Source organism: Scomber scombrus, chromosome 4, assembly GCF_963691925.1.
Source record: "Scomber scombrus chromosome 4, fScoSco1.1, whole genome shotgun sequence".
Lineage (NCBI taxonomy): Eukaryota > Metazoa > Chordata > Actinopteri > Scombriformes > Scombridae > Scomber > Scomber scombrus.
Genome location: NC_084973.1, coordinates 23,793,711 through 23,807,074, shown reverse-complemented (window position 1 = coordinate 23,807,074; position 13,364 = coordinate 23,793,711). Strand labels below are relative to the sequence as shown.

At 36.1% G+C, this 13,364-nt stretch overlaps 1 protein-coding gene across 1 annotated transcript; it reads right to left on the bottom strand.

Moving 5' to 3' along the window:
- Positions 1-5,139: 5,139 nt before the first annotated feature.
- On the bottom strand, positions 5,140-12,047 carry isca1 (iron-sulfur cluster assembly 1). Its single transcript, XM_062417668.1, has 4 exons — positions 11,955-12,047; positions 7,279-7,332; positions 6,502-6,607; positions 5,140-6,209 (listed from the first exon to the last, which is right to left on the bottom strand). Exons 1-4 carry the CDS (start codon positions 12,033-12,035, stop codon positions 6,061-6,063), a joined length of 390 nt encoding a protein of 129 aa, XP_062273652.1. The 5' UTR covers positions 12,036-12,047; the 3' UTR covers positions 5,140-6,060.
- Between the last annotated feature and the right edge of the window lie 1,317 nt (positions 12,048-13,364).

Here is a 13,364-nt window from a genome sequence, read left to right as displayed (position 1 = left end):
TGTCTGTGATCCATAGTATGATAATGCACCATTTCTCTCATGAGTATTTAAATGAAAACTTACAAACTTGGATTCATGACATCAGCAAAAATCAAATTAAAATATTTAAACATATCAAATAAATGTTTTCTTGGTATAAGAAACTTTTTTTACCTGTGTGGTGTCTGTTTTGCGACCGGTGTTCCTCACTCTGCTCTGTAAAGAAAAATGTAGTCCCCCTGTTCGCAGTGTTCGGCTGCTCTTCTGTTCTCTGCAGGTCTGAGATGAAAGCACTGTTATAGACCACCAGAGCTGGGGAGGGGAGGGGGACATAAATGCTCCATGTGCATTTATGTGAGCGCAGGAGGGAGAGAGACTAAACTAGAGGGAGCTTTTAAAACAAATTTACATCATCACCTGTAATTACCCAGGACTCAGTGCCCTGCAGATTGACTGCAGCTTGATTAGAAGCAACGTTATTTTATTTCTTCATCAAATTAACATCCAAAATGTTTATGTCAGCTCAAAGTGTCTTTTCATTAGCCTTTATTGTGACAAGATGGTCCAATTTCTCAATTCTCTGCTGTTCAAAATCTGATAAATTAATTTTCAGAGTCTAGCCGGAGTGTAACATTAGGCAGAATTTAAAAATGACTTTCATAAATTAAACGGTTGATGATATTACCAAATTTGATTTCATCAATGCTAAGCAGTTACGGCTGATTCATTACAAAGACAAAGGAAACTCATAATGATCTGCAAACCAAAATGAACATGAATGAATCATGCAGGATGCTGAGGGTTGTGATGACAGTGCGGCTTGATCTCCCTCCAGCACGACAAACGGTTTTAAAGCTGTCATTACAGCCTTCACAGCTTTGACTGCGAGTGGGCAAGTGGCTAATCTTGCCATCTACACAGTGTGGCACAAGTAGAGATAAAGTGATTGGGTACAAAGGTGATGTTTGTTGTTGTTGCAGCTGGTGTTTGGCATATTTTCTTGGGCATAAAGCATGCATAAAGTCAAATTATCTGGATCGCATCTAATCTGGATTTTGAAGCGTTGTTTGAAATGTCATATGTTTATATTCCAAATTAAATGTATTTTTGATGCATGTCAGAAATACAACTGTTTCAGAAATATTAATTTGTCATCTTCTGCATCTGTGTGTCTACAATTAGTTTTAAAACATTAGTACCACTCAAATGAATATAAGTTATAAGTAATAACTGTGAGCGAGGCGGTTTGATCTTCTAGCAGAGGTGACGTAGGCATCAACAAAATCTGGACACAAGTGCTCAGACCAGACAGGTAGAGATAGGTGTGAACAGCAGTATCTCTCAGCTGTCCACTTGTGATCAGATCACCCCAGATGCATGTCAGGTGTAAACAGGGTCAATGAGTCAGTCTGTTGTGGCTCTATGTCAAAAAACAGATAAGAGAGGCTGCAGATTATAAAGACCACTTGAAATATTGTTGCTTTCTACTATGACTCCCCTACACACTATGTGCTAAAGTGAACTGAAACACTAGTCTTGTTAGCCTTCTTCTGCATGTAGTATCCTGTATTTGGGTCCACCTGCTCCTTCTCCACATAACACAGTCTCTCACAAACAAGTGCTACATAAAAAAGAGTCAAACTGTTTTTACTGGTTTCAGTTTTGTTGTATCTTTTCTGTGTTGTTGACTGTCTTTAACTGTTGGATGAAGGGATGGTCTCAGATGAAACGTGGCGAGTATCTTTCCCAGGCGTCTGCAAGCGGCTCGGGTTTCCAGATTTCTTTGAAGCTCCTATAAACAGTTTCCTCTGGAGGTCTGTCAAGTCTTCAAAGAACCATTTATTGGTTGGCCCTAAATTTGGATCAAACATTTCAACACTCACTTAAATTATTCACTTTTGGTCTTCTAATTGGACTAACTTGGTGTGTATATGTGCCTACTTGTGTGGCAGGAGAAGATAAAGACAAATTGTTACCTGACCTTGTTGGGGAAACACCTGTCTAGCAGCCGGCCTGCACCACTCCAATGACTGCTGCCCCGTCCATGCCTGCACCCCTAGGATGTGTGGATGAATCTCCTGCTTTTTAAGCTGCTCTCCAACAGAAGAGACTGAACCTAAGGGCAGCTTCTTAGATTTTTCCACCAGGTGTGCAAGGATGACAAGATTTGAGGACAGCGAGCTGGGTTGCAGTTGTCCCTCCTGAGTTGAGGCCACAGCGGTGACAGGGGCAGGAACAGTGACAGAGGATGATAAGCTTTCACGAAAATGATCTCGCCTCTTAAACTGACAACTGGACAGCTGGTTGATGTTTTTGGGGAGGACAGCTTTGGATCTAATAATCCATGCAGTGCTGCAAGTGCACCCTGTTTTATTTAGGATGGAAAGGGTGGTGCTGATGTTTCGAGGGTCAATACATATGTTGCAATGAGGTGGTGATTTCTTATCAGCCAAAGTCTTCAATAACTCTGAAATCTGAAAAAAAAGCAGTTTAGGTGTTTTCCACAGGACTGACAGAGATCACCCTTCAGCGACTGACAGTTTTTAAAGATGAAACAAGTGGTTTCCAACCTTTTTGGTTTTGACGTCTTACAAAAAGAAATGTGTTAGGGCTCACATTTCAGATGTCTATGAGTTGTTAACAGCTCCACCAAATAGTTTCCCTCTAAACTTCTCACATGGTTTCATTCCATTAAATGTTCAAATGATCCAATATTTCACCAAAAATCAAAGATTAGAGAAAAAGTTCAAAAAATGAAAACAGATGTGTGTTTTGGGACTTTATTTTTTCTTCTATCCTCTTCCATTAATCATCTGATGACCCCTCAGATTTATCTGTTGACCCTTTGGAGGGGACTGACCCCCTGGACTAAACTAGTTAAATAAAGTAGTGTAAACTAGCTCCACCTCCAGCAGCTACAACAGTAACATGCTGCTCTAACACTGGTGCTTCAGTATTAATAATCTAATGAGGACATACATAATAATATATCAGTCAGAGGGACCAAACCATTACTTTTACTGTAATACTCTATGTATACTTTGAGGCTGATACATATGTACTTTTATTTAAGTAGAATTTTTCATGCAGGACTTTTACTTGTAATGGAATATTAAAGTCTGTATAGGCTTTCCTGCTTCCTGTCAAATAATTACCAGAGAGAAGCCAGAGTTCCGTTGTACTTGTGTATAACGACAAATAAAGATCATTCATTCATTATATCTTCAAAATGATCTAATTCATATTTGTCAAAATTATACATTTTATATTTGCCTCAAATGGCACCAAGTGTCCAAATCACTTTTCCTCTAGCACCATGTCAACCAATCACCTCTTCAGTCCAGACTGAACAATTATCAGATGGATTAGCATGAAATTTGGTACAGACATTCACCTTCCACCTTAGAATGAGTTGTAATTACAATGGTGACCCCTTACGTTTAATGTAGCAGCATCAATAGGTCAAAGTTTAAATTTTTACCATGACTAAATGCCAGAAAAAACAAATGCCATTCCCATTAACCCCAGCTGTACTAATTGGAAAATATTAGCAAGCTAACATGCTATGATGGTGAAAATGAAAATATTAGCCTCTAAACATCAGCATGTTAGCATGAAAATGTTACCTATTAGTCCTAAAAATCTAATAAATGTTGTTTGTCTTCACTACCTTCAGCCCATGAGACTCTCTGCTGTCAAAATCTCCATCCTTGTTCTGTTTGTCCATCACCCCAAAAGACCTTTAAAAAGAAAAATCAATGTGTCCAGATGTTACTTCTGTAAAGTTAACACTGAAAAAATAAGAATGACTAAAATCTGTCTTTTTTTCTTAAATTTACCTCCTTCCCCTTTTGTCTGAATCCATGAAAGTCAGGACAGACAGAAAAGTGGTGACAGCACCGATGAAGCAAGCTGACACATCTGCTTCCTACTGACAGCTGAGAATCTGACAAGTCAACCGTCTCCATGACAACTGTATCCAAGTTATGAAGAAAGAACCATCCTGTCACCTGGATGTCTCTGTCTCTGAATGCTACTAAAAACATGTTTAAAATAAATTGTACAAACAAACGAAGATAACTACAACGGGAAGCTTCTTTTGGAATAATTTAATTGAGAGTACAACACCACAACTCCCGGTACCTCCCACTCCCACTAAAAAAGACTGATGTTGTCCTTACTGTGTTAATCCCGGGAACATTGTACACATGTATATTATCTCAGGAGATTCTGCATATTGCACATGTATTTATTTACACAGAGATTGTTTGTATTTTTTAAAAAATAATAATAATTTCACCCTTATGCTGTTACTTTTTTCCCCACTGTACTTCTGTGTCAATTTGAATTTCTCCAAAGGAGGATCAATAAAGATACATCTTATCTTAAATTCTGTATAGCAACTAGGCCTATGGATATACATTTAAAAAATCCCACATTGCACATATACCCCACAAATGTTTATTGTGTAACATTTCACTGATGTAGAAAATAAATTGAATCATTCATGAGCTTCTTAATTGTATTATTATTGTACAACCGTATTTTTTGGTGGGGCTAGAAACATAAATGTAATTTCTAACTCAAAAATGTAATAATAATGGGATTATCTTTTAAATAAAAAAATTTTGCTCAAAAGATTATAAATAGGTTCTCTTTTCCTTCATGATTTTACATTTCTTTTATCTATAAGATTTATTCGAAACTCAGTATATGTACAATTCATTATAACATTAAAAAAACATTTAAACTTCAATCTGCCTTCATTTTTGTTTTGTCCTTTTTATTTTTTATTTTCTTTCAGAAGACTTGATTTCACAATGTTTAACACTTGGACTTTGATTACATTGAATTTGTTTTGATGAATGCAGTCTTTAAAAAATGAATGTAAAGTATAAAAATACATTTAAAAAAAACATGTGGTCTAAACTCTACCCTGATGTTTTAGAAGATTTAGAGGAATATTTGGGTGATATTGATCAGTTTTGAGTTATAGTAAAATTGTGTTGTAGTGCCTTATGAGTTCATTTGATTGTACTTACTGCATCTCATTTTTTCTTTGTCTTATCAAATAGTTTTATGAATAAAGTTTAAAACAAAAAACAAAACAAAAATTGGCTGAACACAATACAGTGACCACACAATTTACAATGACTTGATGTATCTATTTCTTTATTATTTCATATGTACACAGACATATTGCACAGGTTACAAATCTTTAGAGCACAGTCTATACAAAGTCTGCCTTTGATCAAGCAAAAAGAAACCAACATAAACTTTATGTACTCTTATGTGAGGGATACCTGTTGTGTGCGTTGCTTTTTTTACTTGTGCGCTTGTGTGGTTCAAAGGTTTACATTCTTTATATTTACACAGAGAGATAAATATATACTTTTGACTTTTCAAAGACTATACAAACTGAATACAGCAGTTTCAAGACACTCAACCTCGTCCACTTCTGCATACTGTTGGTACGCGACTATATGACGGCACACTGTCTTACAGTGTGTTTAGTCAACAGCTATTGACCTGTTACATCTGGGTTTTGGTGGATTGATTCAAACCTAAAAACAATATACTTAATAGTATCAAATGTTTCATCAGCCTGCTCAGCTGTCAGCTTTATAGAGGATGTATTTGGGCCATTTTGTACCATTTCCTGCAAAGATATCCGGATGTTACTTGACTGAATTTCTGAAAATAATGTGCGTATATAAGTAAAATGGCAGCTAGACATTAAAATTAAAAACACTTTGCTATCGAGTTCCTTTCTAAGGTCCGGAGTGGATTTCAGATGGAGAATAAAAAGAAGCAGCTGTCATCAGAATAATGAGAACCTAAAATCAATTAAGATGCAATAGTTGTATGAAAACCCTTTTCTAAGCATCAACGTGCTTACTAAGGATGTGTGAATGCGAGTGGTCTGCAGGAACAGCAGTGGTGAGTACACAGGCACGTCCACATCTCAGAGATTTCCTCATGTCCGACTCCCTCGTCAACACTGGGTCTCTCAGTCTTTTTTTGGATGGGACAGGGTTTGGAGCAGGGAAGGTTAGGGGGAGGACGGAGTCTCCGTGACACTCAGATGTTGAAGCTCTCTCCGCAGCCACACGTGCCTTTTATGTTGGGATTGTTGAAGACAAATTCACTGGATAGCATTGACTCCACAAAGTCCATCTCAGTTCCCAGAAGAGTCAGCTGAGCTTTCTTCTCTATGAAGACCCTCACACCTGCAAGAGAGCCACCACAGCACAGCCATCACTATTACAGTGGTTTAACCTCAGTATATTATAGCCAGGATTTTGTAGATTTTCCATTATGGTAAAAAAAAGAGTCATGCCCATAAAACATAAAACAACTGTGTACACTTTGGCACCCCCTAGTGGTAGTTTTAAAAAGAAGTCACTAGCAGAAAGCCGTCTCACATCAGCTCCAAACAAGTTGCCCCTCTGATCTGTTCCATCTTTTTTCATAAATCAAATATTCCACATCTTAACTATGGTTTAAGAAAACACAGCTTACCATCCTGCAGCACCTCCTCATCAGACTTGTCACTCTGTTTAGTGTAGTCCAGTGTGTACGTTAGTCCATTGCAGCCACGTGTTCTCACTCCCACCTTTAGACCGATCTGTAAAGAGCCAGAGGAGCTTTAACGTTTACTGTAATTCATCCACCAAAACTTAATTTCATTACATCCATTCTGCTGTAAGACAAATATGCAGATGTACAGTAGTTGTCAAGCACTTTAGTCCACAGAAAAACATCATATTACCCTGAAAGAACAACCAAAGAGATCAATTATGTTTGTTTGAAAAAAAATGATATCTCCATTTATTTTCATTTTTATGAATCCTGTTTTTATTATGTATTCCAGGAAATATCAATCAAACTGCAGTAGGATTTTTCTGATTAAAGGATCAATGTGTTGAGTTTAGTAGTATCTAGCAGGACAGACTTGGGAGAAACATAAAATAACATTAGTATGTTTTAATTAGTGTCTAATCACCTTACAAAAACCGCCTAATTTTTCTGAAAGTGGATTTACATTAAACTTTAATATCATCAGTGAAAAAGGTGACACTGTGGACGTGTCTGAAATCAGCCACTTATTCACTCATTCCCTACTCCCTGTTTAAGGCACATTTCAACAACAAGGCATTTCAAAGGATATAAAGACTCATTTAAGACTCAGGTGGAGAACAACGCTGCACCCTGCTGTCATTTACAAAAGAGATAGAGACACATTTGCTGTTTATTGATATGAAGTTTCAGTGACTCTTGGTTGTATCAGTTACTCACATATTCTGGCTTTCCGTCCAACAAACACCTGATCTTGTTCACAGCTGCTGGAGTCTGAATAAGAAAAAGACAACAGAAGTCAAAAGATTATGCCTCATATCTCCAATAAATAGTACGTAACACCTTCTTTTTTTTATATGTTTAGCTTTAAAAAAAACAAACATGAAAAACAAGAACATGGATAAAACAAAACATAGTTTATAGTCTTTGAATTTTATGTTTTTTTGATATTTTAATTTTTATTTATCAATTCATTTTTGTCTACTTTTTTTTTTTTTTACACTACCTTTAAGCATTTTTCTTTTTTGGTGCGTGCATTGGTCTCCAGTTTTCTCTTGTACATTGTTTTTGTTTTATTTTATAATTTATGATGACACTTGTTCTGTCTTATAATCAACTTGTCAATCAGCTAACGGTAAAGCACTTTGAATTACACTAGTCTGTATGAAAGGTGCTATATAAATACAGTGCGATTGATTGATTGATTGATTGAAAATGGAAAATGAGAGATTTTTATCAAGTGTTTATAATCGTTTTTGTCCTGTTGTGTAGAGCCTGAAATCAGTACCTACAGTGTAGAGTAATAACCTCCAGGACTGTACCTGACAGGATATAGGTGTGGATGAGATAAGGTTTTAGCTCTCCTGCATTTAGGAGAGGGTGGTGAACTACATTTGCCACATCATAGTGCTAATCCCTTAAAGCCGGGACATTCATCAGCATGTGTTAAACTGTGTCACAGCCTGTTTCATAACTATACCGACGGCCAAATGTTCAGAGGAGACAAACACCTTATCTCTTATAAATCAGAGAGATAATACAAGTATGAGCCTTTATACACTAGATTTTATATTCTTATTTCTTTTAACCTTTGTATTTTTGTAATTCTGCAACTTATTTTAGTTAAGTTATATCATGTTTAATGTGTAATTCGTTAACATTTATATTAAGGATGTGTCATTAGTGCCCAACAGGTGTGAAAGATTACTTTACCCAGAATCTTAATTTATTTTTTTAAGGGAAAATGCAAAATTAATATATAAAATGTTTGTTTTTTTTTAAAAGAAAAAAAAGTGAGAGATTGGAAATTGGATATTGAAGACAAATTGACATTGATTGAGACTGAAAACTTAAATGGAAAATACCTGAATTTAAATCATAAAATTAAAAACTTAAAACTGAAATGTGTAATTGAAAAGAAAAAGAAAAAAATATATATATGAAAGATTAAATTAACTATAAAGATATAAACATTTTTTCTTTCTTCCCTACCTTATTTTATTTTCCTTTTTTATTCCAAATCTTAGTAAAATTATCCTGAGTACTAAAATACAACAACACTATGTTTGCTGTTTTCTCTTTTACTTTTCCATCCGTCTACTACAGCTGCCTTAAAGTTGAAGGCCAATCTACTACTTCACGTTTTTTATCAGCTCAGAACAACACGTAAATTATCTTGCAGCAACGCTCGTCAGACTGATATTCACCCTCGGTGTGTTTCCATCCCGCCCAAAACCACCAACCATGACTTTGCACCGACAGAGTCACGGTAATTACAAAAACACTGTTGAAATGCGTCTTTTGTCTATTGTAGCTGTAAAAACGGTGGATAAATTGTTTTGAGCGTCACACGACCCCCATGAAAAGACTTGTTTCACTACCTGATCCATTTGGTTCCATAATATTTGGAAAGTCTAGAAAAGCCGCACAATTAAATTAATTTATCCCAATTTAAGTTAGCTGAGAGCTAACCAGAAGTTAGCCACTTGGCCGCTAATGTTTGCATTCATCCAGCGTGGGAATATCAAACCTGACACCAGATTAAAGACTATCTCTCTCTCTGTTGTATTAAACTGTAATAGTTTGTATCGTATTGTAAATTGTGTTGTGTCTGTTTGGGTCTGGTTGTTTTTTTATGATTTCTTAAAAAGGGTATTTTGGTTCTTTTCTTATTTTAATTTAACTTGGGTCCAAAGGTCTGAGATCACATTGAAAATGATTAATATTTTCACCTGCAAATAATCATAAAGTTTGAGGATATTTGAGAAAATATTTAAGATTCTGCATCATTTGTAGGCCAGGAATCAAGTTTAAGCACATTTGAGGCCCTGACCAACTTAACTTCTTTGTACAAAAGGTCAGATTTCCTCCAATGAAGCGTTCAGATGACACTCAGGTGGATCAGATGTACTCATCAGAGCCTCGTTTAAGTAACTCAACTCACAGCCATGGTTCACCTGTGGTAAATATGACTGCTCCTCAATTTTCTAGCAGATTATTGCTTACTAAGAAGCATTGTGTGGTGGGAAACATGACATCAGAACCAAGTGAAAGTGTCAGAAGTCAAATTGTTATTTTAAGCAAAAAGGAGTTTTCTCAGCGTTAAATCATGGCTAGACATGGCTTAGAAAAGTTTCTAAGGAGGCGATTCATGGAGCTCTAAAACACTTTGCATTAAGTCGATCGGTTGTATTCAAAGCACAATCAGGCAGACTAAAAGTGACCAAAACATCAGAAGATCAACGAATCAAACTTTGTTCACCGAGAGATACAAAAAAAGCGTCATCACAGATACTGAATTTGGTAGATAAATAAAAAAGACTCCAATCAGTAAAAGTATTATCAAAAGATGGCTGGTTTGAAGTGGTCTCAGAGGACGAGCAGCAGTTTATAAACCACTTCAAAGCCTAATGCTTAAGACGAGCGGAGATATATCAGAATTTCACAGTAGATGACTTGAAAATAGTCCTGTTTACTGATGAATCCAAGTTTGAGTTTCACTGCAGTAACAGAAAGTTGAATGTAAGGATCAAACCAAAGGTGAAACATGGTGGTGGGAATATTTTAAAGTCTAGAGTATTTGGCCGATTCTGGAGTTTGACACCTGTACTGAACCAACTCCTGCCTGACCGAGGAGGAGTACCACCACTCTGTTTTTAAGATAAATGGGTCATCAGGTTTTGAACAAACTTGTGGAGTCCACACCAAGGTGAATGATTGTATTACATTTGAAAAACGATGCAGATTCGGATATTATATATTATATTACAGCAAAATAGCTCTGATACATATATTACATAATATTATACAGAATTTAAACATAATCACACATTTTTTTGCAGCGATCCCTTAAATGTGGTTATTAATCACTTGTGACAAGGATATGTAATGGATATTGATATATCACAGTTTGACAATAAACCGTGTCTGGTAACTGAAACAGTAAAAACACAGCAGGGAATTTAATAATTATAATCAGCTATGAATTTTTTTTTAAAACAGAACAAAAAAAACATACATATATTCAACTTGAATTTTTAAAATGGTTCAAATATACATAATATGCTGCCTATATATAACTATAACTATATAAAAAATAGTTTTGGAACATATATCGGGCAAACATATTTGCTGATACCGATATATCTGTGACAGGTCAATATCTAGTTAAAACTAAAACATAAGCATTCTTTGTGACAAAACAAACACGCACAAAGATGATCTTTTATAAAACATAAGTATTAAATTAGAAGAGAAGAAACAAAATACTATTAAGTACCTCACATTATCATCATTATAAAATCTTGCTATTTTGTAACGTTATCCTCAGTGGGGAAAGTGCTGAGTCATTGTGTGCACACAATATATTCAGTCTGTGTCTAAGCACTATGTAAACTGTGGTCAAAACAGCTAGAAACCACCCGCTTTGATCATCCTACTGTGTGTTAAACGTGTGTGCCATTATTATCATCTGTGTGGATGCTGAAAACAAGCTATTTAAAAACATTTACTTGAGAAAAATACGTGAAGAACTGTGGATGCATCCTGTTGGCGATACGACTTTGTTTACATAAGATGCGATAAAAATGACCAAATTAATATTTTCTGTACTGTATTAAAATCATTTTAAGGTTGTTTTAAATAAGGAAATCAACTTTTCTTTTTACATCCTTTGCAGAAACAACCGATTGTTGCACATTTTTTATATAAAAAAACAACACTGAGTCTCTCACATCACTGTTTCTACCTTTATAACTACTTAATGTTACTGTTTTTAACATCATGGTAGACAAGTTGACGTGTTGTGTGTTTTTTAAAGAACTGAAACACAGTGGCAGTCACCTCAGTCGGTGGCAAATTACCAAACAACGGCTCAACAGCTTAGCTAACCATCGTACAATGCCAATGACAAGCATTTAGTTAAGCCCAGGACGACTTTAAGATTATTGCCACCAAAGTGATACGTTTTATTATAACTACCTAGAAGTGAACATCCGTAAACATGAACATGGAGAAGAGTTTACTGGGAAAGATCCGTAAACCGGTGTTATGTCGAGGTCTGTACCCCCCTCTGAATAATGTCACCCTACTGATAAAACCCTCCCAACATATTCGGTATGGTTACGGTTAGCTGGTTGGGTGTTAAAGTAAAATTAGATAAAGGTTAAGCACCTCCAGAAGACGACTGGTTGGGGGTTATGGAGGAGGGGAACACATATCGACGGGGGGACAGACTTCGCCATAACACCAGGGCACGCTATTCACGTCACAGATGTTAGCCAGCTAAGCTAACTGTGGATAACGTAACACTGCGTAACGGCCGCTCTCTGAATCAACACATATAACGCAGCTGAACGGTCTATCTTATGACTTTATAACCCCGTGCTATTACTCACCAGTGTCAGCGCGGCTCTTGTAGGTAGTATCTTTCTTTTGCTGACCGCCCGGACGGTCGCTCGCACCATGGAGGCAGACATGTTGCTACAGTTGGAATCACAACATTGAACGACAAAGTGTTATGAAAGGAAGCAGGGAACCGCCCCAAGTGAGCAGCTCGTCCAATGAGAATAGCGGACCTCATGACGGACGGGTGATCAAGCCAATAAGCTTTCAGATAAAAGGCTGGGGGTGGGGAGAGCTTCTGTTGCATAACCCAATAGTAATCGATTTATATATATATTGTTTTTATATCAATAATCATACTGTAACATTTGAAACAAGTACTTGCTAAAAAAAAAAAATTCAATAAATAATTTTCAAGACCTGTGAATACTCTTGTGTTGATTGTTTTCATTTCAGTTCTTGCCATTATTTTATAATCAGTGATATTGAGAACAAAAAGTCCACTAGATTTCTCCAGAGATTTCAACCACACATGCAGGATTTGCTTTGTTTTTTTTGGGTCAAACTACTATTTACAAATTAAGTAACTGACTTTTTACAATACCATGGTATTCTCTGTATGGTGTGCAGGTCTTCCTGTGAAAATTAACATTACAACTCAACATCCAGTGATCAAGGATGAAGTGGTTGAGATTAACTGTAAAAAAATAACACATAAATCTTACCATAAATGATGTTGAATTAATATGAATTTCATGTGTTATAGAAGCATTAAAACAAGAAAGAAATTTCTTCTTATTCATATTTAATCTTCTATCCATCATATGAGTCAACTTCATAAGAGATGCACCTGACTGATATTTCTGAGCACAACTATGGGTGCTGTAAAATATGTTGTGCAACAGAGAAATAGTCAATGGAGTTGATTGTAAAAGTAAATTGTTTTTATAAATGCACTAATATTTGATCTCCATACATATGTTGTACAAAAACTTCCAAAGACAATGTTCCACACTGGGATTGGATTTCAGTTTAATGAATTCTTTGAGCCAACCTTTCCTGGCAGGATCGGGGTTCCTTAATAACAAACTGAACCTCTCGTTTGGGTCAAAACACAACAGAAGCAAAAATAGTAAGGCTGGCATGAAACAAGGCTACTTTTAAAATTAAAAAATGGATTACAATACACTGAACACAATCTTTTTTATAAAATTCAACCATATTAAGACAACAGTAAAGCCAGACAGTCCATATTTGAAGAAGTTGAATGATTAGCAGGTCTTTCAGACATCATCTAGCAGCAACATAATTCAAGGGCGTGGACCCTCACACAGTGCAGCTACCAATCTGTGGCACCATTACGACAAAATGTAGCCTTTGTGGGAAATAAATACATTATACTCTCCACTGAGCCAATTGAGATAACCTCCAGTTTAGGTGTGAGTGAATGCAGTGTTTGTAGC